General features: G+C 46.8%; 1 protein-coding gene across 5 annotated transcripts in view; it reads left to right on the plus strand.

Annotated features, from left to right (window-relative positions):
- Positions 1 to 26069, plus strand: part of SPTBN1 (spectrin beta, non-erythrocytic 1) — a 235243-nt gene that overhangs the window by 70669 nt on the left and 138505 nt on the right. For 2 of the 5 annotated variants that reach the window (XM_083493972.1, XM_083493973.1), the window contains exon 1: positions 15275 to 16185. The exons of the other annotated variants lie outside the window; for them this stretch is intronic. In XM_083493972.1, coding sequence (XP_083350098.1) covers positions 16077 to 16185 — 109 coding nt within the window. In that variant the 5' untranslated portion in view covers positions 15275 to 16076. Of the gene's footprint in view, positions 1 to 15274; positions 16186 to 26069 lie in introns of those variants that run through there. 5 annotated transcript variants of the gene reach the window in all.

Here is a 26069-nt window from a genome sequence, read left to right on the forward strand (position 1 = left end):
CATCTTCCAGGTCATGTGGCCAGCATGACGAAGCCACTTCTGGCGAACCAGAGCAGTGCACAAAAGCACTGTTTACCTTCCCGCCAGAGTGGTACCTATTTATCTACTTGCACTTTGACGTGCTTTCGAACTGCTAGGTTGGCAGGAGCAGGGACCGAGCAACGGGAGCTCATCCTGTCGCAGGGATTCGAACCGCCAACCTTCTGATCAGCAAGTCCTAGGCTTTGTGGTTTAACCCACAGTGCCACCTGCGTGCCAGTTTGTAGGCCATTAAACCATTAAACCACAGTTTTGCAGTTGGGATGTCACGGAGAACTGCTTGACAAACAGGAAATCTGCCTACAGAGGGGAAGGGGGAAATGGAGACGGTGGAAGAAGAAATGTCCAAGCTCATAGAGCTTGTTCCCACTCCTAACAAACCATCCTTTTTTGGACTACGTATGTTCCTCAAGAATGAATCATAGAATCATAGAATCATAGAATCATAGAATCATAGAATCATAGAGTTGGAAGAGACCACAAGGGCCATCGAGTCCAACCCCCTGCCAAGCAGGAAACACCATCAGAGCACTCCTGACATATGGTTGTCAAGCCTCTGCTTAAAGACCTCCAAAGTAGGAGACTCCACCACACTCCTTGGCAGCAAATTCCACTGTCGAACAGCTCTTACTGTCAGGAAGTTCTTCCTAATGTTTAGGTGGAATCTTCTTTCTTGTATTTTGGATCCATTGCTCCGTGTCCGCTTCTCTGGAGCAGCAGAAAACAACCTTTCTCCCTCCTCTATGTGACATCCTTTTATATATTTGAACATGGCTGTCATATCACCCCTTAATCTCCTCTTCTCCAGGCTAAACATGCCCAGCTCCCTTAGCCGTTCCTCATAAGGCATCGTTTCCAGGCCTTTGACCATTTTGGTTGCCCTCCTCTGGACACGTTCCAGTTTGTCAGTGTCCTTCTTGAATTGTGGTGCCCAGAACTGGACACAGTACTCCAGGTGAGGTCTGACCAGAGCAGAATACAGTGGCACTATTACTTCCCTTGATCTAGATGCTATACTCCTATTGATGCAGCCCAGAATTGCATTGGCTTTTTTAGCTCCCGCGTCACACTGTTGGCTCATGTCAAGTTTGTGGTCAACCAAGACTCCTAGATCCTTTTCACATGTACTGCTCTCAAGCCAGGTGTCCCCCATCTTGTATTTGTGCCTCTCATTTTTTTTGCCCAAGTGCAATACTTTACATTTCTCCCTGTTAAAATTCATCTTGTTTGTTTTTGCCCAGTTCTCTAATCTGCCAAGGTCGTTTTGAAGTGTGATCCTGTCCTCTGGGGTGTTAGCCACCCCTCCCAGTTTGGTGTCAATGAATTGGGCTTTATTTCCCCCCTTGGCCCTCAGCTTACTACCACAACAACAACTTTAATTATACGGCCACAGACTTCATTAAGCCTCAGCTTGCCGGAAAAAAACACATGGCGAGGCCTCAATATTAATTGTTCACCACTATCCTGTCTCCTTTGCTCAAAGTTCAGTGGGTAACTTCACCTCTTCATAACAACAGAGCTGGAAAAATGTTTCAGATTCCTAGCTAACATCGTATCTTTTAAGAGCTTAGAATCCTGCTCCCATGTGCCAATGATATATAGAAGTGCGGAACAATATCGAAATACCTCAGTGCCTGGCCAGCCAAAGTACCTGGGATTTATCCAGCCTTTCGGCCTAGAAAACGTGCGGACTGCATCTAAACAGTCGTCTAGCACTCTTGTACTAAGAGGCAATTCCCAAACCGCAAATATATATTAAAAAGAAAAAAAACCCACGTAGGAGGATTGGAGTGTTTTAGGAAATGTACATTTCATTCGTTTTGGCGCTCAGAGTAAGTTTGGAAGGGAGGGCTTTACATTTGGGGATTGAAAACATTTAGTTTATCCTTTCTTTAATCGGTCCCTTTCGTCCAATATTTCAAGCAGCATTAAGTATCATGTCGTTGCACACCTATGATGTAACTTCCAGCCTACTTTTCGCTGCTTGCTGTATCGTGTCTCCTAAATAGCCTCTTGGATTTTTGGAGTCCAACGGAGTGCTAGGCCCCAGACAACAACGTAGGGTTTGAAGACAAGGCCCTTGGAACCCTTGTCCCAAAGGCGCCTAGGGATTTTGACTAGGGGGCTTGTTACAGGGTGGCCCAGGGAGCCCAACCCCCCAAGTCTTTCACGAGCATGCCCCAAATCTCCTTTGGGGAAGGGCTCAGTGGTAGAGCATCTGGTCCTAGCATCTTCAGGTAGGAGAGAACCCCCCTCTGATATCTTGGAGAGACACCGTCTATCAGTGTAGACAATACTGAGCTAGAAGGACCAATGGTCTGAGTTAGAATAATAGAATCAAATAATTATAGAGGTGGAAGGGAACTGCGAGGGTCTTCTAGTCCAGCCCCCTGCAATGCAGAAGTCTCAGCTAAATCATCCATGACAGGTGGCCATCCAACCTCTGCTTAGAAACCTCCAAGGAAGAAGATTCCACCATCTTCTGAAGGTATAAGGCAGCTTCCTCAATCATCCTTTGCTTGCTTCTTGTGTATTTCTTTTAAAATTTACTTTTCATATAGGTTGGTTTTCCCTCCAAAAGTTGGCCTCCATTTCCAGCTATACCTACAAATTAGCACATGTGCAAATTTCAATAACAATTTATGGTGTAGGCCTTTGCCCAAAACATTTTAAGGACCTATCGATGTCTCTGACTGAGCCTTCAACAGAAGCTAGATGCATGTTTTCAACTATTTCTCCACAACCTTCAGGCTCACTGTTTTGTAAATATCCAGCCACAAGGAATTTCTGTGTGAAAGTTGGAGAATGTGGCTCGGAATCCCGAGAATGGCAGTTTTTCGTTTTTTATCTATAAAAAAAAAGTTGCGAGGCCATGTTGCTATTGTAGAACTGCCTTTCAAATTATGAAGGCAAAGCGTTCGGTCATGTCCAACACCTGGAAATATTTTAGAAGCCCGGTTTTGTTTTTATTTTACTCCCAAAATCTATCTCCAAGTCCATTTAATGAGAATTTTTCTAAAGGGCTGAGCCGCATTTTTTACATTTAAGAACAAACATTGTATAATTAAACGACAATAGCTTTGGGCCAACAACAGTGAACACCCCCACAAATTGTACTTTGGGTTTCTCTAAATCCATCAAATTGTTTTGCAGATGATGGTAATCCCATGCCAAGTAGATTGAGCGGGTTCCTGCAGCCCTCAGACTTAACGGTATACTTTTTTAGTGTCACCCTGAAGACTAGAGAAATTATCCATTCCAGACTTGTGAGTCAAATACCTCAGGGCCCATAAGATCTCTTCAAATTGCTTAATTATCCCTAAGCCCTCCTTGACAACGCTGGCACACAACTGGAGCCTTATATTATGGGAGTGGTGTGGTTGCTGCTTTCTGTGGCTCCATCAAGGGTTGCTCTGTTACTGCTTGAATGTGGAAACCAAGCTGGGGAGGGGCAGGATCACACTGGAAGATCTCCTCACTTGCTAGATGCTGGATTATGGGCAAGGAGAGAGGCTGTGTGCACATTCGAAGCACATTATTTCCCTTCAAGAATTATAGGCACTGTCTTCTTCTTCTTTGGTGATCACTCACAGCCGAGTAAGATTGTCTTCCATAAGCACGGTCTTAACAGTGAGTCCGTAAGTGACTGTGGAGGCCAATTCTGGATCCACACATCATTCCATAGTGGGAACATAGGTTTCTGGGCAGGAGTTGATCACGGTGTGGATTTGCCAAACATGCCTTCCTCTTAGCACGTTTCTCCCTTTTGTCCTGAGTTTGAGCGTCTTCAAAGTCCATGACACCTTTGGTAAAGGCTGTTCTCCAACTGTAGTGCTCGCAGGGCAGTGTTTCCCAGTTGTCGGTGTTTATACTACATTTTTTTTTTAGATTTGCCTTGAGAGAGTCTTTGAACCTCTTTCATTGACCACCAGCATTACACTTTCCATAAGTTCGGAAGAGAGTAGTTGCTTTGGAAGACGATAATCAGGCATCCGCACATAACCAGTCCAATGAAGTTGATGTTGAAGAATCATTGCTTTGAATTTGTAGCTTCCAAATGCCCTACAACCCTGTAGCAACCCTACAATGCCCAGAAATCTGAGATGGAGAAATGTCCTTTGAATGTGCTTTAAAAGCATTGTATGTATGCATCCCTTGTCTTGTTCTTCCTCCATGATCTGGTCCGCCCTGTGTGATTCCATATCCCAACTTTTCTGGAGTGGTGGAGCAGCGACGATGATTGCAACTGTGCTTTTGCAATTTAAGAACGGAACCTTCGTTTTAAGGAACAGTTGAGTTCTGAGTTCCCCTCTATTCTATCTGTAAATGTTTAAGAGCTAAATGGCCCCAGGGAGTGGTAGCTATTCCAGATTAATTACTTGGGTGTGATCTTGAGTGTGTGCAGTCAATATAGACAAAACTTCAGACTTTGCCAGATGTCTTGGACCACAACTCTTGCCAGTCTCATGGATATTGTGGTTCAAAACAGCTGGAGGGCTCTAGGTCGATGAAGGCTAACAATTTTGGTAAGCCAAAATCTTTGATTCAGTCACCCCAGAATGGACAATCAAGTGCTTCCACTCTGGATCAAAATATATTAAAAAATTGTCCAGTAGCACCTTAGAGACCAACTAAGTTAGTTCTGGCTATAAGCTTTTGTGTGCATGCACACTTCTTCAGATACTTCAGACTCTGGATCAAGTTGCCTTATCTGGGTTCACACAACACACATATGCACACTTAAACCACTCCTCACACCCAATGGTTTCCTTGAAATTGGCACCCTGGTTCAAATTATTACCTCCCTTGCTGTCCCTCCTACCTTTCAGTACATGCACAATTAAAAAAGGGCATCTGGAAGGGCCTATAGTATGTTGTTTAGTCGTGTCCGACTCTTCGTGACTCCATGGACCAGAGCACGCCAGGCACTCCTGTCTTCCACTGCCTCCCGCAGTTTGGCTCTATAGTATGAGAGACTGGTTAATTTCAGAAAGTCCTGTGACACCATAAACAATAACACATTTATCAAGGTATAAGCTTTTGTGGAGTAGATGTAACTTGCCTCAAGTGCGATGTGTAAGTAATTTGTTAGCCTCTAACATGCTGCAAGGCTCTCTGGCTGGGCTGTGGCACTTGGACCAGGGTGACAGCCCTGTCCAGACATGTTGCTCAGTGGTCATCTTTCCGTACACCCGGCTTAGCCTACAGAATCGTTTTGAGGATAAAATGGGGCGGCCCCTGGGTCTTCTACGCGGTAAAGAAAAACTGCCCTGTGCTTTGAGAAGAAGCTTGGCCAGCACAGGGATGTCAATGCTCCTCCTCCGTGAGGCATTACTTGGCATGCTTGATCAGCTAAAACAGATGACAGATGTAAAGCCTAAACGTCCAGAAGCAAGCATCTCAGAGCATGTGAGCGCCTCGTGACCAGTCCGAGGCACTGCTTAATAACAGAAAAATAAGCAAATCTGAGCCTTGGAGCAATTTTGGACTGAATGAACTGTGCAAGAACTCGCTGCAGCAGCTACCCCTTTGGCCCCCACCTCCAAGATGCAAGCTGGCAAAGGTCCAAGCTGTGAAGTAAGCACTAATTCCTGGCTTTTCCCTCACTTGTGCCATGTTCTGAGTTTTTGCCATGCAGCAGCCCACTCCAAGGGTGGCAACAGGCCTCACACATAGTCCCAGGCTGATGTGTTTTCCAGCCCTGTTATTTGGGTCCAGAGCCTAGGACTTGCTGATCAGAAGGTCGGCGGTTCGAATCCCCGTGACGGGGTGAGCTCCTGTTGCTCGGTCCCTGCTCCTGCCAACCTAGCAGTTCGAAAGCATGTCAAAGTGCAAGTAGATAAAGAGGTACCTCTCCTGTGGGAAGGTAAACGGCGTTTCCGTGCGCTGCTCTGGTTCGCCAAAAGCAGCTTAGTCATGCTGGCCATATGACCCGGAAGCTGTACGCTGGCTCCCTCGGCCAATAAAGCAAGATGAGTGCCGCAACCCCAGAGTCGGCCACAACTGGACCTAATGGTCAGGGGTCCCTTTACCTTTACTAGAGAGCATGGAGATTGAGCCTGGGATTGGTTGTCTGCACTCATTCATTCATTCAGACTTATATCCTACTTAATTAAGAAAAACCCCAATGATCTTCTTTAAGTGGCTTGCATCATTAAATGGTATAAAACGTCAGTGAAGGATAACTATAAAAACAGACTTTAAACACCGTAAACACAACAACATCAAAATATAGATGGAGGCAATATTTTTAAAACTATTGTGCACGATAAAAATTACATGTCTGGGTAGACTTGCCAAATGAAACAAAAGTTTTTACGGTGTTCAGAGCAGGACAACAAAGGTGCCTGCCTAATAATAATAATAATAATAATAATAATAATAATAGGAAAGCAACATGGGCTCTGCCACTGAGCTATAGTCCCCTTCCTCTTTTCAACCACCAGCCAACTCATTTTTAAGTTTAGAGCAGGGACAGGGTACTGAGGGCCACATTCACTTCTGGACAGCCTTCTGAGGGCCACACGTCTGTGGTGGTTGGGGCCAGAGGCAGAGCAACCAATTCAGTTTTACCTTGGCACAGGTAAAAAAACTGACGCAGTTTTACCTTCGACACAGGCACTCACACACCCTTCTCTGTCCTCCAGGCAAGCGGCCATTATCAGAGCTCAAGGACACATCCCAGCCAGGCACAAATGCAAAATGAGGGTACAAAATAGGGCCTGGGGATAATTTTGAGGGCTAGACATAGGGGCCTAGAGAGCCTCATCTGGCCCCCCAGGCCTGAGTTCCCCACACCTCTGGTTTAAGGTCAGATATCTTGCCAAGGCCATAAGCCAACATGGTGCCCTCCAGCTTTTGTCGGACTCCGACTCCCATGAGCCCCAGCTAGCAAGGTGAATAGTCAGTGGAGGAATGATGGGAGTTGTAGTCCAGCGAGGTGTGGTGAGGCACAGGGTCCCCACCCCTGCTCTGCAGCCTGCATAATTTCGTGAACCGTGGCTTTCTCTCTCCGCTTTCCTTGCCTCCTTAATACACTGGAAAGCCCCAGGAATTGGCTGCCTCTGCCAGAAGCCATTAGAAAGCAAGCGGCTGCGGCGCTTGTTTGGTTATAAACACAGTTCTTCTCTGTGCCTGTTCACCTGTGCTTTGGTGTCACGGAGCATGGAGACTTGCATAGCAACACCTGTTTGCCAAGGGTGGGGCGCCGGCAGTTGAATGGATGTGCCTACAGGTGTTATGTACTGCCGGCTTAGTTGGGGATGTTGATTCAGTACAGCAGGAAGGGAACGTAACAGTTGCCACAATTGGAGATCCTGATGTAGAGGGAGTATCAAAAGAGCCAATCTTTGTCTAGGGTTACAAATCAGGCTAATATTACTATAACATATATCAACGGCTAGATTTTCCTGGAACTTGGCTCAGGCACTCTGCTCCAGGTACAATCAAACAGACATCCAGATAGAGGGGAAATGGGGGCCTATAAAGTCATAAATAGTTTGGAGAGAGATATAATGTATATTGTTTACCCTCTGCCTTAACGCTAAAATGAAACTGATAAGCAATAGGTTCAGAGCACAGAAACAAAGTATTTCTTCCCACAATGTGGCCACACACGCTGCCCCTTTACTCTTCCCTTTGCAGAGAAAGTACAGTGGTACCTCGGGTTAAGAACTTAATTCCTGAAGCTGTTCTTAACCTGAGGTACAACTTTAGCTAATGGGGCCTCCTGCTGCCGCCATGCGATTTCTGTTCTCATCCTGAAGCAAAATTCTTAACCTGAGGTACTATTTCTGGGTTAGTGGAGTCTGTAACCTGAAGCGCCTGTAACCTGAAGCGTCTGTCACCCGAGGTGCCACTGTAGATCGAGAAACAGCGGAGCATTGGAAGATTCAGGGTGCACACAATAAATAATCAAACAAACAAACAAACAAACAAACAAACAAACAAATCATTTATTTATACCCCCCAATAGAATATTAAAAACACGATAAAACATCAAACATAAAAAACTTCCCTAAACAGGGCTGCCTTCAGTTGTTTCTTTCCTTGACATCTGATGGGAGGGCGTTCCACAGGGCGGGCGCCACTACCAAGAAGGCCCTCTGCCTGGTTCCCTGTAACCTCACTTATCACAGTGAGGGAACCTCCAGAAGGCCCTCGGAGCTGGACCTCAGTGTATGGGCTGAACGATGGGGGTGGAGACACTCCTTTGGGTATACTGGGCCGAGGCCGTTTAGGGCTTTAAAGGTCAGCACCAATACTTTGAATTGTGCTTGGAAACGTAGTGGGAGCCAATGTAGGTCTTTCAGGACCAGTGTTATATGGTCTCGGTGGCCACTTCCAGTCACCAGTCTAGCTGCCACATTCTAGATTAGTTGTAGTTTCCTGATCACCTTCAAAGGTAGCCCCACGTAGAGCGCATTGCAGTAGTCCAAGCGTACTTCAAAGTACTTCTTCACACAGCACATAATTAAACTATGGAGGAAGGAGTGATGGCCAACAACTTGGGTGGCTTCAAAAGAGAATTGGACAAATTTGTGGAGGAGAGGGTCACCTGTGACTACTAGCCACACTGACCAGAGTGCTGTCATGTTCACATCCAGCTTGCACACTTCCCACTGGGGCATGTGGTTGGCCACTGTGAGAACAGGGTGCTGGACTAGATGGGCCAGCCATTGGTCTGATCCAGCAAATCCCTTCTCATGTTCTTAAGACGATGCTTGAGAAGCTGGGCTACTGATGGATCCAGCCGATCTCGTCTTTTGTCCTTAACTGGAGGGAAATCCAGATCGTCAACTACTGTGGTAACGTGGTTTTATGATCGTGTTCCTCCCAGGCTGGATATAGAATGCACATTCTTTTGTTTTGTTTGTTTTTTTAAATGGGAGAATTGGATGGTTTGGGGTTGTTGTTGTTTTTAAAAAAAGAAAGCACCGAAGAGTTGTTGTGCGGCATTCTGTCTATTTCAGAGACAGCTGGCAGGGCAAAGATTATCAGGGAAAGGGCTTTAGAGGAAACACAGGGATTTGCTATTCCACGGTCAGAACATTGTTCCACTAAAAGCACTATCTTGCCTTCAGCAGAGGCACGTAAGCTGATGGTTTTTTAGAAGATGGAACTCTCTGTCAGCACTGGAAGCGCACAGGAACACACAAAATAGATGCCATAGTGAAAATGAAGCATGAGGCGATTACCACTATTATTATTGGCAATCCCTGCATACAGCCACATTGTTTTCTAAGGCACAAGGCCAGCTTTTACTCCGCTACTCCAGTCTTGCAATGTTAGCAATCCCCAAAGGTTCTGCCCATATTATATTTCAGGGGAGCAGAAACCCACCATCGGGGGGGGGGGGAATGGATTGCATTCGTTGAATTTTGCATTACATAGCTTAAACGCTCGGAGAATGTTTGGCGTGCACCACATATTTTGGTTTCATTGCCATCACTTTTCATCAACATCACAGGAGTTAACTGAGCGGCACTTACTTCTGAGTAAACAAGCCATAGGAGTGTACTGCAGAACTGCAGCCCTAAAAGCCATTAACCAAACAGTAAGTACTGCTGTGCTCAGAGGGACTTACTTATGAGTAAACAAGTTTAGGACTGAGTCGCGTATAGGATTACTAGATCACTGGACCCCAAAGTTTAAGCAAAAAGTTTAAGCAAAAAGGCTACTGTAACCATATATTTAGAATCTTGATTTTATCTGTCAACAGCCTTTGTGAAATTTTGCATGTGTTTCTAAACCAAGAATAGAGTAACGAGTGCTCCAAATTGATTTATACCCCACCTCTAAAATCCTTGAAGAAGAAGAAGAAGAAGAAGCCCTGACAAAGTCAACAAGACCCCTTTTCTGATGAGGAATCTTGTTTTGGGAATAAACTCACACATCCCACATAGAACAGGGTGTTTGGAGTAGGCCGCTTTCCCCTTTTGGAAGAGAGTGGGCACACACGATTCTGAATGCCCCGTGTTGTGTGCCATTCTGTCTCTCCTACCAAAAATTAGTTTCGCATTTACTGCATGACTAAAAAAAAATGGCAAAACTATAGAAACCAAACAAAGGCAACATTTTGCAGTGTTAAAAGGGGAGGAAGGAGGGGGAGGCGGGAGCTCTGACTCAAATGAAAGGAATTTGGGTACTCAGTGAATAACGTTGGTGCAACCAGGAGCCTGTAGCATGGCAAGGAGGCAAATGCAAGCACGTGGGTTGGGTTCAACAGGAAGTGATCTATGTAGGATGAAATACCCAGTGCCCTTATTCCTAAGGGACTGGTTGAATTGAGGAGAAGGGGGAGACATTTACTCATAACTCTTATTCCAGAGGGACGCAGGTGGCGCTGTGGGTTAAACCACAGAGCCTAGGACTTGCCGATCAGAAGGTTGGCGGTTCGAATCCCCACGGCGGAGTGAGCTCCCGTTGCTCAGTGCCCACCTGCCCACCTAGCAGTTAGAAAGCACGTCAAAGTGCAAGTAGATAAATAGGTACTGCTCCGGCGGGAAGGTAAACGGCGTTTCCATGCACTGCTCTGGTTCGCCAGAAGCGGCTTAGTCATGCTGGCCACATGACCTGGAAGCTGTACGCCGGCTCCCTCGGCCAATAAAGCGAGATAAGCGCCGCAACCCCAGAGTCGGTCACGACTGGACCTAATGGTCAGGGGTCCCTTTACCTTTACCTTTTACTGATTCCAGTGAGGGGGGTTTTCTACGAGGCAGGCCGCAAATCATGCTATTTATGCAGGAGGTCACCCAGTCCCAATCCCTGGTCTATCCAGTTAAAAGCAGAGAGCTTGACTGTCCAGTGTTTCATCACAAGGGGTGTTCCCAAGCACTGTATTGTAGGTAATGGTCACAACCCACACCAGCCACACTTTCATAAGGCCTAAGAAGCGGCCTTAACCGCAGAGCAATGTATGCATAGAGCTTCCCTGTGCAAGGCATGGATCCTGGACCAATCAGTATCCCACCTTGTATGGAGGAGCTGTGCACATGAACACTGGTATATATACAGAAGGCTCCTTCTCACTTATGGAGAGCATGTAGGTATCTCTGCCAGGCTTGGTGGTGTCGGGGCGTGTGACCATCAGACCTATCAGGGGGCAGAGCCTGTGGCTCCATTATCCTTTCAAGCACCCTTAAAGTGACTGATCTCTCAGCGTCCCGATTCATAAAATTCAGATAAACCTACATTGCAAAGTTGTATGAGAACATAGGAACCTGCCTTACACCATATCAGACCTTTGGTTCATCTTGCTCATCTCCAGGGCTTCAGGCAGGGGACCTTCTGGAGATGCCAGGAATTGATCTGTGGATGTTCTGACCTCAAAGCAGATGTTCCACCACTGAGCTATGGCCCCGCTGTGCATATCCAAGGAAGAGAGGAAAGCTTGGTGTCTTCTGGTTAATTTACTATAGCTATTTCTCATGCACAGCTGCCGTTGAGTGAGCCACCTGCACATGGGAAATCTTACTTCTTGTGGCCACTTCTCATAGAACACTCTCCATTTCACCACTCTACGTGCCGGGCGGTATGTTTGTGGTGACCTGAAGGTGAGCCAGACAGTGACAACCAGTCAGCATGGTAAGCTGGTGTGCAAACATCACACCAGTGACGTTTCCAAACAGTATCTGAGGGCTGGTTCATCCATGCCATTTCATCCCTGGACCAGGTACTAGCGACAGTGGCTCTGTTGAAGGAAGCATGCTTCTGAAGACCAGTTGCTGGGAATTACAAGTGTGGACAGTGTTGTTGCACCCAGATCCTTCTTTTGGTCTTCCCATAGGCATCTGGTTGGTCACTGGGGTGGATTAGAAGGCCATTGGCCTGATCTTCATATTTCTTTATGTTCTTAAAACCGTGACATCAAGTGCAGCAGAACTTCCTTTTTAAAAAAATATTTTTTTATTAAATTTCCAATTGACAAACCAATCATATCACATTAATTCCAAATTATACCAATACATAATAAACTCCAAATATTTAGCCGAATTTTAAATTTTTGTTGGGGGTACCCATGCTTCGAGTTCAGAAAGGGTCCAATCATGTCATATTTCTGCTGCTTTGATGTTCACAAGTCTGATCTTTCCATCTCTTTGTTGTTATCCTTTACAAATCCCATCTTCCAATCTTCTTGTTGTTATCATTTTTTTCCCTTTACAACCTCTGAGATTATCTCCACAAGCGAGTTGAAGCAAACATTATTATAGTCCTGTGTGGATTTTCACGCTGATCCAAAAGTTCTGTTCAAACGGCAGGCGCCATTTCAGCAGTTCCCATAAGATACAGTCTAGGCGTCTGCTGATTAACTTTCCCAGACCAGTTGCTCCATAAATCAGCCTTTTCAGGGGTGTTCTTGCCAGATCAAACGTAGAATTCAGATATGATAACAGAACCATGGCTTTCTCCCCCTTTGACTGTAAATCTTGCAACAAAGTCTGTCTCATAATGGCGATTCCCAATTAGAACTGCGTCATCCAAAAGCCTTTCATTTCATTTCCAGATCTTCCGCAAAACAAAGCCTTTAGTTAATAATTTTATTTCCACAGTTTATTTTCCCATCTCACTTGCTATCAGTCATGTGGCGGTTCTTCTTGGGGAGGGGTTGTTAGGTAAATCATATTGAAAAAGAGAAAAGTCCCCCCACCTTTCCGATCCGTTTCAACTTACCAACATAGCTGTGATTCTTTGATGTACAGTGGTGCCCCGCAAGACGAATGCCTCGCAAGACAGAAAACTCGCTAGACGAAAGAGTTTTCCGTTTTGAAGGTGCTTCGCAAAACGGATTTCCTATGGGCTTGCTTCGCAAGACGACAATGTCTTGCGAGTTCCTCTGGGTTTTTTTTCCTCCCCCCCCTTTTTCTAAGCCGCTAAGCCACTTATCAGCTGATCCGATCAGCAGATAAGCCGCTAAAAGACGCTAATAGCGCTAATCCGCTAATCCGTCAATGGGCTTGCTTCGCAAGACGAAAAAACCGCTAGACGAAGAGAATCACAGAACGGATTCTTTTCGTCTTGCGAGGCACCACTGTAGTCTTCTGTTCAATCCAACCCGTCACTCAGCTTCTCAGAGGTCGATTTAATTAGCAATCCTTCGCTCGAAACATGTGCATTTACTCTTCTCCAATTGTTTATCTTAAGCAGTGCAACTAGGATCACGATCAGAAGCGGCGTCCAGGAGAGCCAAAAACTCACTCGAGGGCTTTCTGTCCAGTGCCCCCCCTCGAACTTGGGGGTGATTTATAGGCATCCGCGGATGAGGCAGCATTTTCCCATCCCCTGGGAAAACCCGGAAGGCTAATTACTCCCATCATTAGCCTCTTAATTACCTCATGTGAGCTGGAGAGATGGTATTGTCGGCCACCTTCCAATGCGCCCCTAGCAGAACTTCCATCTCTCCTTGAACAACTGTGGGTCATTGGATGCTGAGTAGTCAACAGATGTACCATGCATATAAGTTTCCACAGCTGTAAACTAAACTTCACTTCTGGATTGTTTCTCCTCCCCTCTCCCAAGTATCCTAGAGCATCACAGCAGCAGCAGGTTCCTTACTTTCAGAAATTTGAATATATCCATTGTTTTGTGTCTGCTTCCAATCTGGGGGGAAAGGCCGTCAAAGGCCCCTATCCCGTTTTTGGTACAGAGGATTATCTGATAGCCAACTTCCTAGAATCATAGAGTTGGAAGAGACCACAAGGGTCATCGAGTCCAACCCCCTGCCAAGCAGGAAACACCATCAGAGCACTCCTGACATATGGTTGTCAAGCCTCTGCTTAAAGACCTCCAAAGAAGGAGACTCCACCACACTTCTTGGCAGCAAATTCCACTGTCTAACAGCTCTTACTGTCAGGAAGTTCTTCCTAATGTTTAGGTGGAATCTTCTTTCTTGTAGTTTGGATCCATTGCTCCAACTTCAAAGATCTAAAGGGCTGTCACATGGAGGGTGGGACAAGCTTGCTTTCTTACACTCTGGAGGCCAGGACTCAAACCAATGGATTCCAGTTACGAGAAAGCAGATTCCTGCTAAGCATCAGGAAGAACTTTCTGGCAGTAAGAGCCGTTCAACAGCGGAACGGACTCCCACAAGAGGTGGTGGGCTCTCTTTCCTTGGAAGTTTTAAAGCAGAGGTTAGATGGCCATCTGTCATGGATGATCTGGTTGAGATTCCAGTACGTTTCCGAGCACAATTCAAAGTGTTGGTGCTGACCCTTAAAGCCCTAAACGGCCTCAGTCCTGTATACCTGAAGGAACGTCTCCACCCCCATCGTTCAGCCCAGACACTGAGATCCAGCGCCGAGGGCCTTCTGGCGGTCCCCTCATTGTGAGGTTACAGGGAACCAGGCACAGGGCCTTCTCAGTAGTGGCGCCTGCCCTGTAGAACGCACTCCCTTCAGATGTGAAGGAAGTAAGCAGCTATCTTATCTTTAAAAGACATCTGAAGGCAGCCCTGTTTAGGGAAGTTTTTAATATTTAATGCTTTATTGTTTTTAACATTTGATTGGGAGCCGCCCAGAGTTGCTGGGGAAACTCAGCCAGATGGGCGGGGTATAAATAGTAAATTATCATCATCATCATCATCATCATCATTCCTTCATTTACAGGGGGTTAGACCATGTTGACCCTCAAGATCCCTTCCAATTCTACAATTCTGTGATCCTAGGATCAGCCATATCTGTCACGGCCAACAACTGCCCCCCTTAAAGGATGCTGCCGTGGGAAGGGCTAATGTGCCCTTACCCCCCAAAGACTTCATTTCAAAACCAAGCCCTTGCAAAGTAGAGGAAAAGCCCTCATTTTAAATGAAAGACACAGAAATGCAAACACTGCTATTATGTTCCATGTGTAATTTGCTAAATGAGCAGAAGGCCTGATCGCAAGTGGATGGTGAGGTCCATGCCTTGCTTTCCAGACGTCAAAATATTTAGCATCTCCAATTAAATCAAATGGGACTTAATTGCTGGGTGAAGAGGGCTCATTCATAGTTTTCCAAAAGTGTGCATTTCTAAGGATTATTTTTTTTAAAAAACCCCGATGCTAAATGCTGAATGAGTATTTCCAGTCCCTGGAGAGTTAGCTACTTTCTATCTTTCCCTTTTTCTCCTTTCCAGTGCGCAGCGCTGAAGATAAAGGAGGGAAAAGTGCCCTCCTTTTCAGGCGATAGTAATCTGAGACTTTTCCGTTACATGAGGCTCTTAACAAAAGAGCGTAATTCTACCAGCTTGCTTTTCGGAAGGTACCATTGCCTCTCGGCCGCGTGCGCCAGTAGGTGCCCATCCCCTCCCGCTTGGGAACGGGCGCGCGCCCCGAGCTCTCGGCCTCCTCTCCGGGGACCTTTGGAGAGGCGCCCCTGCGCGCGGATGCTCTCGATCCCCAGCGAGCGCCGCCTGGCTTTGGCGCGCGCGATCCACCGCCTGCGCTCCCCACCCCGCCGCCTCCCGCCATTGGTACAGTCCTCCACAATGCTTTATGCTAATCAGTGACATCACCGCCACTAAATACGCCGCCAGTGGCTACTGGGGGATCTTGCAAAGTAGCAGAAAGGTCTGAGAGGTGCGGGGAGAGGAGGGAGGAAGGAAGGAAGGAGCACGAAAGCAGCGCGGGCGGGCGCGCGCGCGCTTCGACTCTGGACTTGCAACCTGGGCGGGTTGTTTTGTGTCTCTTTTTTTGCGTGGATCCGGATTGCAAGTAAAGAAAGCTTGCAACCCGAAGTCAACTCGATCGCGCGCAGGGGGATCGCCAGCAGCCCACGCGGGTTTAAGTTCGCGCGCGCGCGCTATAGGATGCCATCCTCCGCCGGACTGATTTGAATCGAATCGGGCGTGGAGGAGGCTGGGACTGAGATCGGAGAAGGATTTGTTTTCATTTTTAAAGGAATCGTGGAGCGAAAGGGCACCACGCGCCCGAGGCAACTGGGATCCGCTTGGATTTGTCTTTTGGAGCAACCTGTGGGTTGCGTCCGTTTCCTCCTCTTTTCAAGCGCATCCGTTCCGTTTCGCATGCTGGGATCTTAACCTCCGAGCGGCTCCCTCTCCTCCATGGAAGTGCAGAACCCGGCTAGCATGCCCGTGCCCTTGTCCCCCGCGTGCCCCGCCTCGGTGCCATACAATTACAATCAGCTGGAAGGGAGGTTCAAGCAGTTGCAAGGTAAGCGGCTGCACTTCGCTTTCCCTTTCATCAATAAAATAAAATAATGGAGCGTTGCTGCAGCTCAAAACGGCGAGTTGATCCTGATACTCCTTCGAGCTTTGCTTTGGCGGCGCGCGCGCAGAGGGCACCCGATTTCGAAAAGAATAGGTGTATTATATTCCCTGGGCTCTGCCAGGCTGGTTTTCCTGGTTTCACGGGATCCCGGTCACGGTAACCTCCTCCTGGAAAAGGTGATCCGGGGCCCCTCTCGGACTCTGCCATTGAGAACAATAGGACAAGGAAATGGGGGAAGAGGGAGTGGTCTTTTTGTCTGAAACCCCCTCCGGCGATTTACAGCCTTCAGGTGTAAAATCTCTCCCTCTCCCTGGCTCTGTGATCCTTTCGGCGCACTCGGGCGACCACAGGATGACTCCCAATCGTTTCATGTAGGCACCTCTCACCTACTCGGGCAACCCCATTCCTTGCATGCCATAGATTATGGCTTTTATATTGGGGGGGGGGGGAGATGTCTTTCCCAGGGCTGACAATGGAAGCCTGGGGTGCCCCCCCATCCTCTTTCTCATTCATGTAAAACAATGACAACTAGGAAATGTGGTAGTTCTGGGGCTGTCAGAATATGATGGAGCCAGGTTGTCCTTGGCAATTTTAGGGCAGTGTGTGTGTTTTATGTATGGTGGATTCTCTGGCATAGATGAAATAAGGACAATTCAGAATCTAAAGATTCGCTCGCTCTCTCTCTATTTCACACACACACATCTCACACATTTTCCCTCTCTCCTGGAATTGCATATCTCCAAAAAGCAGTCAAAAGTTCAAACCTCAGTGTATATATTTCTTATTTTTGCTCCCTGCCGTCCCACAGACTAGAGCGCTGTGGTTCCTGTCAGAAAGCGAGCTCCAAGAATGTAGTTTTTTGGTCTGGCCATCTTCCAAGCCTACAATTTTATGATTCTGTGTTGGTTTTTCTCTTAATTTCTTGGCATGGGGGTAGGGGGTGGGGAAGGAATCCATTGTAGTATGTTGATCTTTGTGGAAAGCACACAGAAGTGATCCGGCGCTGGATACAAATGGATTAAAAACCAGCCATACCTTTTGAAACATTGTCAAGCAGAGTAGACATCGGCTTGGGGCGGGATGGGGAGCTGAAGCAAAATTGGGCTCCAAATCTATGCAGCGCGAGTTAGAAGTTATACAAGTGAGATCTACAACGTGCCAGCCAGCCAGCCAGGCCCTTTTGTAGGATACTCCATTTCATTCCTTCTCCCAGTTTTCCAACCAGCTGTCTGTCTCCATTCTCTGAGCACTGAGCCTACTGGGGTTCACATTGGGCTGTTTTTAGTCCCTGCCGCTAGGTCCCCCCCTTAAAGTTCTTCCATGCTTTTGCAAACCTTTGGGTTTTCCAGAGCAAGCCAGCTGATACCTCTCTGGAGCTATTTTAGCGTTCTGCACGCACAGGCTGCTTTTCCGACTCCCTCTGCCCTTTGACCAGAAGGCCTCCATGCCAGATCTGGTAAAAAATAAATAAATCCCTCAAGTTAAAAAGTGGATTGCCATGTGACATAGGGAAAGGTGGCCTACTGCTTAAAAATTAAGTATACGCCAGCAACCTCTTGGGTGTGTGAAGTTCTTTTGAATCCTGGCCATCCTAGCTTGCTCCTGGAAGAAGCCATGGCCATTGGGTGTGAAATCACCCCCCCCCCCAGTCTCTCCCCTGACACAGCCCTAAAGAAGCAGGTTTATCACCTTGTCAGTTTCACTGCTTGAGGAATTTATTTGCAGCCCGTTTTGCTTGTGGTTTTGAATTGTGCACCGGCTTGCTCTAGCAGAAATAAAAGCCAAACCCTCAGCTCTGGTGTGGCGAAGATTCAGATTTATAGTATTTTTCGCTCTATAAGACGCACCAGACCACAAGACGCACCTAGTTTTTGGAGGAGGAAAACAAGAAAAAAAAATATTCTGAATCTCAGAAGCCAGAACAGCAAGAGGGATTGCTGTGCAGTGAAAGCAGCAATCCCTCTTGCTGTTCTGGCTTCTGGGATAGCTGCGCAGCCTGCATTCGCTCCATAAGATGCACACACATTTCCCCTTACTTTTTAGGAGGGAAAAAGCGAGTCTTATAGAGCAAAAAATACGGTAATTGAAAAACACAACAGCAGCTGAATTGGAAGGAAGATCTGGAGGAAGGGTCTCTCTGTTGCAGGACAATCCATCACAAAGGCCTGTCTATTCATAGAACAGCAGAGGATGTTGGAACTGGGGGAAATGGTGATGAAATGCGTTGTTTGGGGTGGGATTTAGGTACAGGAAGCAGTTTTCAAGAGCGCACCAAATGCCAACGATTAGGATAAACGAACAGTGTGCTGTCGCAAAGCTTCTGCTGACAACCCTGTGGAGTTTTTCTACCTCTTTAAATGCCCCATTGTTTCTATATTTATTTAATTAGATTTATTGCTCAAGGGGGGAGGGGGAGGAAACGCTTCCTTAGCTCACTTGCCCTCCAAACCCATGAGACGAGCCAATAATTTCCTTCAGCTGAAAGACGGAGAAACTGTGATGCGACTAAGGTTGCAGAATCATTCACCCTTGAAAAAGGTGGCGTTTCAGTGCAAATCCAAATTGCAAATCTGTAACCCTGCTAGATCATAGCTTGTTTTTTTTAAAAAAAAAAAATTTAAAAAATTGCCGGCATGTTGCCTCTAGAAGTTTTGCCACGAGAAAGTTTGCTGCCAAGGAGTGTGGTGGAGTCTCCTTCTTTGGAGGTCTTTAAGCAGAGGCTTGACAACCATATGTCAGGAGTGCTCTGATGGTGTTTCCTGCTTGGCAGGGGGTTGGACTCGATGGCCCTTGTGGTCTCTTCCAACTCTATGATTCTATGATTCTATGAAAGTGCATCCCTCTTACTGAAAAATGGTCCGCCATATTTGTATCTTACCCAACTGACTGCCCCAAGGTTACCCAGGAAACTTCCTGACTGTACAGAGGGTTGGACCCCAATCCCTCTGGTAAAAAAAGCAGCACTATCCACTATGGCACACATAATCTTAAGATGCAAGTTTGTTCTGTCCCCCAAACGCTCTGCTCGTTTGCAATGCATTTAATTGCAGGAATCGCTGCTCCATTCAGTTAATTCGTAGGTTTGGTTGGCAGTGAACTGAGCACGAACCGTATCTAGTAATTGTAATACAAGTCTTGTGCTGCTAGCTGTTTCCTTAGCAACTCCTGTTCCGAAGAACCTTAATTCAAAAAATAAATAAATAAGACACTGTGAAGTGAGAATGTCAAATTAAAAAAATAGCAAAAATGTCCAGATGGTGAAAGCCTGAATCTTTGCGCTCCTGAGGCCGACATTAGATGGTACCCCAGGGATATCACAATATTTTGTAGAACCTCGCTCTTGCTTTTGTAAAAAGTATTTCTTTCCTTTATTTATGTGAGCAAACTTCCTTTATACACACACACACACACACAGTATTTGCATGCTAGCAGAACATGGATGAGGGAATGCCCTGTTCTTAGAAACATGAGTTGCATCTGCACTATGCATTCAAAGCACCATCGTGTCACTTCAAACACTCGTGGCTTTCCCCCAAAGAATCCTGGGAAATGTAGTTTCTTATGGGTGCTTTGAGAGTTGTTAGGAGACCCCTGTTTCCTTCACAGCACCGCAGTCCTTCCCAGGGAACTCTGGGAAGTGACGTGTGTCCTGTGCAGCCTGCCTTCAGAGCCCTAAGTTCACCTGCTGCACTTAGGGCTCTTCTACACATCTGCTTGTTCTGTGCCTAAAAAGCATGGGTCTGAGTCGTTTTCTGCTTGACTTGTGCTTCCTAGGCGTCAGTCTGAATGGTTCTCCCCTCGCCCTGCTCCTTTCCCAGTGAAAACCAGCTCTTTAGTGCTAAACTGGAGCTAACAGCAGTCGTCAATCAGAGAAAACCTGAAGTGCTGTTTGCTCCGATTGAGCACTAAAGAGCAGTTTTCCTGGAGACAGGAAAGAGGAAGAGGAAGAATGGATAAGCCCTCAGAGATGTTGTGGGATGCTGTCCTCCTGCCAGCGTTGAACTGAAATTCAATTCCAAGTCTGCTTGGCTTTTGTACATGAAACCGTGGGGGTAGGGAATGCCCCTCTGGTTCTTTACCTCTGGCAGCGACGTTTCAAGTTGCAAGAAAGAGGAATCTGACTAAACATCAGGAAGAAATTGCTGACATAAGAGCCGTTTGACAGTGGAACGGACTCCCTTGGGAGGTTTATTCACTGGAGGTTTTTCAGCAGAGGTGGGGTGCCCATCTGTCCTGGGTGCTTTAGCTGAGACTTGCATTTGCAGGGGGTTGGACTAGAGGACCCTTAGAGGTCCCTTCCAGCTCTACAGTTCTATGATTCTATGATTTCCTGGGCCAGCCCTGATGGGAGTTGGTTGGATCTTGAGAAACTACATGGAATGTCAAGAAGCACCTGGGTAACTCTTGATAAGTATGAATGTTATTTGGGCAAACCAGAGTTCAGTGGGTACCTCGGGTTAAGTACTGAATTTGTTCCGGAGGTCCGTTCTTAACCTGAAACTGTTCTTAACCTGAAGCACCACTTTAGCTAATGGGGCCTCCTGCTGCCGCCGCACCGCCAGAGCACAATTTCTGTTCTCATCCTGAAGCAAAGTTCTTAACCTGAAGCACTATTTCTGGGTTAGCGGAGTCTGTAACCTGAAGCGTATGTAACGTGAGGTACCACTGTAGTCTGCTATTGGTCTTTCCAGCAATACAGTGGTGCCTCGCAAGACGAAATTAATTCGTTCCGCAAGTTTTTTCTTCTTGCGAGTTTTTCGTCTTGCGAAGCACGGTTTCCCATAGGAATGCATTGAAAATCAATCAATGCGTTCCTATGGAGACCGTCCGGGGACAGAGGGGAAGCGCCGCGCGCCTTCCCCTCTGTCCCCGGACCTGTTTAAAGCAAGGGGCGGCGGGGAGAAGATTGCTTCTCCCCGTTGCCTGCCCCGCAATCTCCGGGGACAGAGGGGAAGGCGCGCGCGCCTTCCCCTCTGTCCCCGGACCTGTTTTAAAGCAAGGGAAGGGGCAGCGGGGAGAATCGCTTCTCTCCGTTGCCGCCCCTTGGTTCAAAAGGGGTCCGGGGACAGAGGGGAAGGCGCGTGCGTGCCTTCCCCTCTGTCCCCGGAGATTGCGGGGCTGGCAACGGGGAGAAGCGATCAACCAACCACACCCTAGGCCAGGGGTCAGCAACCTTTTTCAGCCGTGGGCCAGTCCACCATCCCTCAGACCATGTGGTGAACCGGACTATATTTTTTGGGGGGGGGGGAATGAACGAATTTCTATTCCCCACAAATAACCCAGAGATGCATTTTAAATAAAAAGGGCACATTCTACTCACGTAAAAACACCAGGCAGGCCCCACAAATAACCCAGAAATGCATTTTAAATAAAAGCACACATTCTACTCATGTAAAAACCGGACCGTCCACAGGCTGGATTGAGAAGGCGAGTGGGCCGCATTTGGCCCCCAGGCCTTAGGTTGCCTGCCCATGCCCTAGGCCAACCCCAACCTCTCTCACCACCAAAGCAATACAAGCGAATTGTAAAGAGGACCCACACAAGTGACGCTGACACAAAACCCCACACATGTATTAAGTAGAATAGAAGCATAACCACCTGACCCCACTCACCATTCATTCCCCCTTCCACCTCTTTCCCCCTTTTCTTCCTAATGCAACACTAATGTCTCAACAAATGAAACTGATCTGTAGAAAATGCACATTGCACATTTGTGAACCAAGAAATCTTCAATAAAGATATATTTTTTAAAAGGCAGTTTAAAACAAATCACTGTCAAAGAATGGGGTGTGTCCTATTATTGTTAATTTGATTTCGAGGAAGTATGGCCAAATGGCTATATTGCTGGCAAAAACCACATCTCGGTTGTGAGTAGAGACACTAGAACGTGCTGATCTAACAAATGCTGTTGATGGGAGATGTAAATGTCGTGCTGAGAGATATTTTGAAGACGGTTCCTTCCTTTCTTTGCCCCGTGGTGTGGCATATTAGATAATTAAACGGGCAGGTGCTACAACACTCCAGCATTTAGTTGCATTAATTTTCGGAATTTATAGCGGAGCTGTTATTAATGTGTGCAACGTATAATTACAGTGTTTCTTTCGGAATGCTGGATTGCACAAAGGGGTGTGGATTTGGCTGCCTTCCGAATGATTGGGGTTGGGGCTGGTTGGTTTTGTCAAGCGGATTAACTTGTAGTATCTATGCAGATTTGACTCTCCTGTGGGAAAAGAGGCACCTGACTCCAAGATAAAGTCATGGAGTTGCTAGCTTTGATGAGAGCATTAGCAAGTTTGATCAGTTAACAGATCAGTGCTTGAAGGTGTGGGGCGAAAGTTGAAATTTGCGCTGCCAAATCCTGTCAAAAACATTTTGGTACGGTGTGCTCAACTATTGTTTGGCCCGCAGTTCTTGCAGATAGTCAGTGTGAATGAAGTCAAGGCTTGGTGGGTATCACAACCATCCAGAAATTTCCATTTGGCCAGAAAGTTTCCTAAGATATCCTGAGGCAGGGGCTCTTTTGCTCTTCTTCATGTCTGATGAAGTTGACTGTAGTCCAATGAAAGTTTATGCTGTAGTAAATCTGATAGACTTTAATGCAGGTAAGGGGACCTTTTTCAGTTCTGAAGGGTCAGGTTGAGAGGGCTGCATTTGTCCATCTGTTCTTCATTCCTCACCCTTGCTTTTAAGGTTCTACAAAACTCTTTGTTGTTGATGCTGCTAAAGTCTAACAATTCTACTGCACTGGAAATTCATATTTCCTGTTATGTATATGTATGAGCCTGTCAGTTTCATGAGATCATCACCTGCGGTCCTGCTCTGAATGCCTTCACCCTCTGAAGTTACATGAGTGCTGGTCAGGGCCTTATTGAATTAGTGCCCCAACTATGGAATACCCCAGAAATACTCATTTGGCGCTGGCCTTTACGTTCCAAGTCAAAACAGTCTTGTTTGCTAGAATATTCAGTGTATGATGTTTCTCCTTCTTTGCACAGTTTGGGATCTACTATTTCCTTGAGGCCCACTTGCTCCTAGCTTGGTTAAACAACTTTAGATTATTTTAGATCAGTTTAAATGTGAGTCAGAAAAAAGAAATCAATATCCAGCGAACACAACCTCTGTTAGAATCTAAAAACAGGTTCGGCATCCTTACTATTTGCCTTTTTGTTTTCGGCGCAAAGCCTGCCCTGGTGAGTAGAATGCTGTCAAAGAATCATGTGACAGAAATCAATCAATCTGACAGAAACTGTATGTCCAGCGTCCAACACTTTAAACAGAGGTGGTTCCCTCTGATGTTGCAGTATAAGAGCCCCTCTAATATTCTTAAAAAGGTCTCTTCTCCAGTCTTCAGAGAGTAGCTGGAAGTGGGGAGGCAGAAAAAGGGACTCCTTTCCTTCCACTCTGCAGTTTTAATCTGAAATCGTAGGTGCGGTACTGCGCCCAGAGCTCAGAAACTGCTCACGCTAACGAATTTCCCTGTCGCAAAATGCACCTAGAACAATGGGAATTTCAAACACTGCTCCCAACATTCAGCTACATTGGATGATTCAATGTGAGAGGGAGGAAAAACTTCTCTCATCGCTTCATGCCTCATTGTGTACACCCCCCATTTATTTGCCTCCCCCCCCAAAAAAATATAAAAGGCCAAACATTGCAAACTTTCCTCCCAAACCAACACCACATCCCAACAGAGACAATAGTGGCATGATTTCATTTATAATTTTGCATATTTATTTAAGAACATTTATATACCAGTTTAGGGATGTGGGTGGCGCTGTGGGTTAAACCACAGAGCCTAGGACTTGCCGATCAGAAGGTTGGTGGTTCAAATCCCCGCGACAGGGTGAGCTCCCGTTGCTTGGTCCCTGCTCCTGCCAACCTAGCAGTTCGAAAGCATGTCAAAGTGCAAGTAAATAAATAGGTACCACTCCAGTGGGAAGGTAAACGGCGTTTCCGTGCGCTGCTCTGGTTCGCCAGAAGCGGCTTCGTCATGCTGGCCACATGACCTGGAAGCTGTACGCCGGCACCCTCGGCCAATAAAGTGAGATGAGCGCCACAACCCCAGAGTCAGTCACGACTAGACCTAATGGTCAGGGGTCCCTTTACCTTTATATACCAGTTTAATGGAAGGGGCATAACTCAGTGGTACGAGCATCCGCATGGTTCTGTAAGCATGGTCACTGTACAATGTCTGGATGGGTTAAACAGATTTCCTACTGCTGCTCAGAGAGCAGTTCAGAGTAAACTCTCAAGTTTTTAATTGTTGGCAGTGCAAAAAGTGTACAGCTGTGTTTTTGTAACCAGGTCGTGACTCACAAGCACTTGCTCACACTTTGCAGCGTTTCCTAAGCCTGTTCTGGCCAACGCGGTTGTGCAGGGTCTGTGTTTCTTGTCACAACGGGAGTGTTAGCTTTCTTTGGGGCTTGTATTCCAAAATCTGCTCCAGCAGATAATAGACCTTAAGGTCATGAACCATTAATGCCGCACAGTATGCTCTGTGAAAGGGAATAACAGCACCTTGTTGTTCCTCTCTCGGTGTTGCAGGAAGAGATGTATTAATGCAAGCATGGAATCATAGGTCTGGGGTGGAGAACATGCTTAGCAGGAGGAAGGTTGCAAGTTGAATCCCTGGCCCAAAAAGAGAAAAGAAATAGGTAGCAGGTGATGGGAAAGACTTCCGCTAGATCCTATAGAGCACAGCTTTCCAAACTTTTCATGTTGATGCATCATTTCGCGACACAGTAATTCAGTTTTACAAGCAAACTGGAGGTTAAACTAACCCCCTTCCAGCCCAGGGAGAGGTGTGGGGCGTGTTGGTGCGATGTACTTACACACTGCAGCCGACACACTAACGTGTCGCAATGCATAGTTTGGAAAGCTCCGCCATAGAGATTTGTTCTTGTGGGTTTATTTCAAACGAGTAAAAGAAACAGAAGGGACACGGGTGGTGCTGTGGGCTAAACCACAGAGCCTAGGACTTGCCAATCAGAAGGTCGGCGGTTCAAATCCCTGCGACGGGGTGAGCTCCCGTTGCTTGGTCCCTGCTCCTGCCAACCTAGCAGTTTGAAAGCACGTCAGAAGTGCAAGTAGATAAATAGGTACCACTCCGGCAGGAAGGTAAATGGCATTTCTGTGCACTGCTCTGGTTCGCCAGAAGCGGCTTAGTCATGCTGGCCACATGACCCAGAAGCTGTACGCCGGCTCCCTTAGCCAATAAAGCGAGATGAGTGCCGCAACCCCAGAGTCGGCCACGACTGGACCTAATGGTCAGGGGTCCCTTTACCTTTACCTTTAAAAGAAACAGAAACTGCTTTTCTCCCAGGTCAGCTTCATAGCAAGCTGCAATGCCCAGCTGACCTAGGAAAGAGCAAAGATCCCTTTGAAACTTGTCAGGAATACAGGAATGATGCCTTGTATTCTGAATTCTGAGCCAGTGTACCTTAAGGAGTGCCTTCACTTATATCAGTGGCCAAACTTGGCCCTCCAGATGTTTTGAGACTACAACTCCCATCATTCCTAGCTAACAGAACCAGTGGTCAGGGATGATGGGAATTGTAGCCCCAAAACATCTGGAGGGTCAAGTTTGGCCACCACTGACTTATATCAACCTCCTGAGTCAGCCAGATCTTCAGAGGAGGCAAGGCTGGTGACTTGATGGAGCAGAGCCTTCTTGGTATTGGTGCCACAGCTTTGGAACTGGGGAGGCTTGCTATGTTTTGAGCAATGGCCTCAGCAGTACAGAGGCAAAGCTTCAAAGGTACCCTGGACAGCTCCATGAAGAGCTCCGGCTTAATGTTGCTTCAGCAGCAGCCATCCTCAGATTGAGT

The sequence above is a fragment of the Podarcis liolepis genome (genome assembly GCF_965112155.1).
Source record: "Podarcis liolepis genome assembly, chromosome: 3".
NCBI lineage: Eukaryota > Metazoa > Chordata > Lepidosauria > Squamata > Lacertidae > Podarcis > Podarcis liolepis.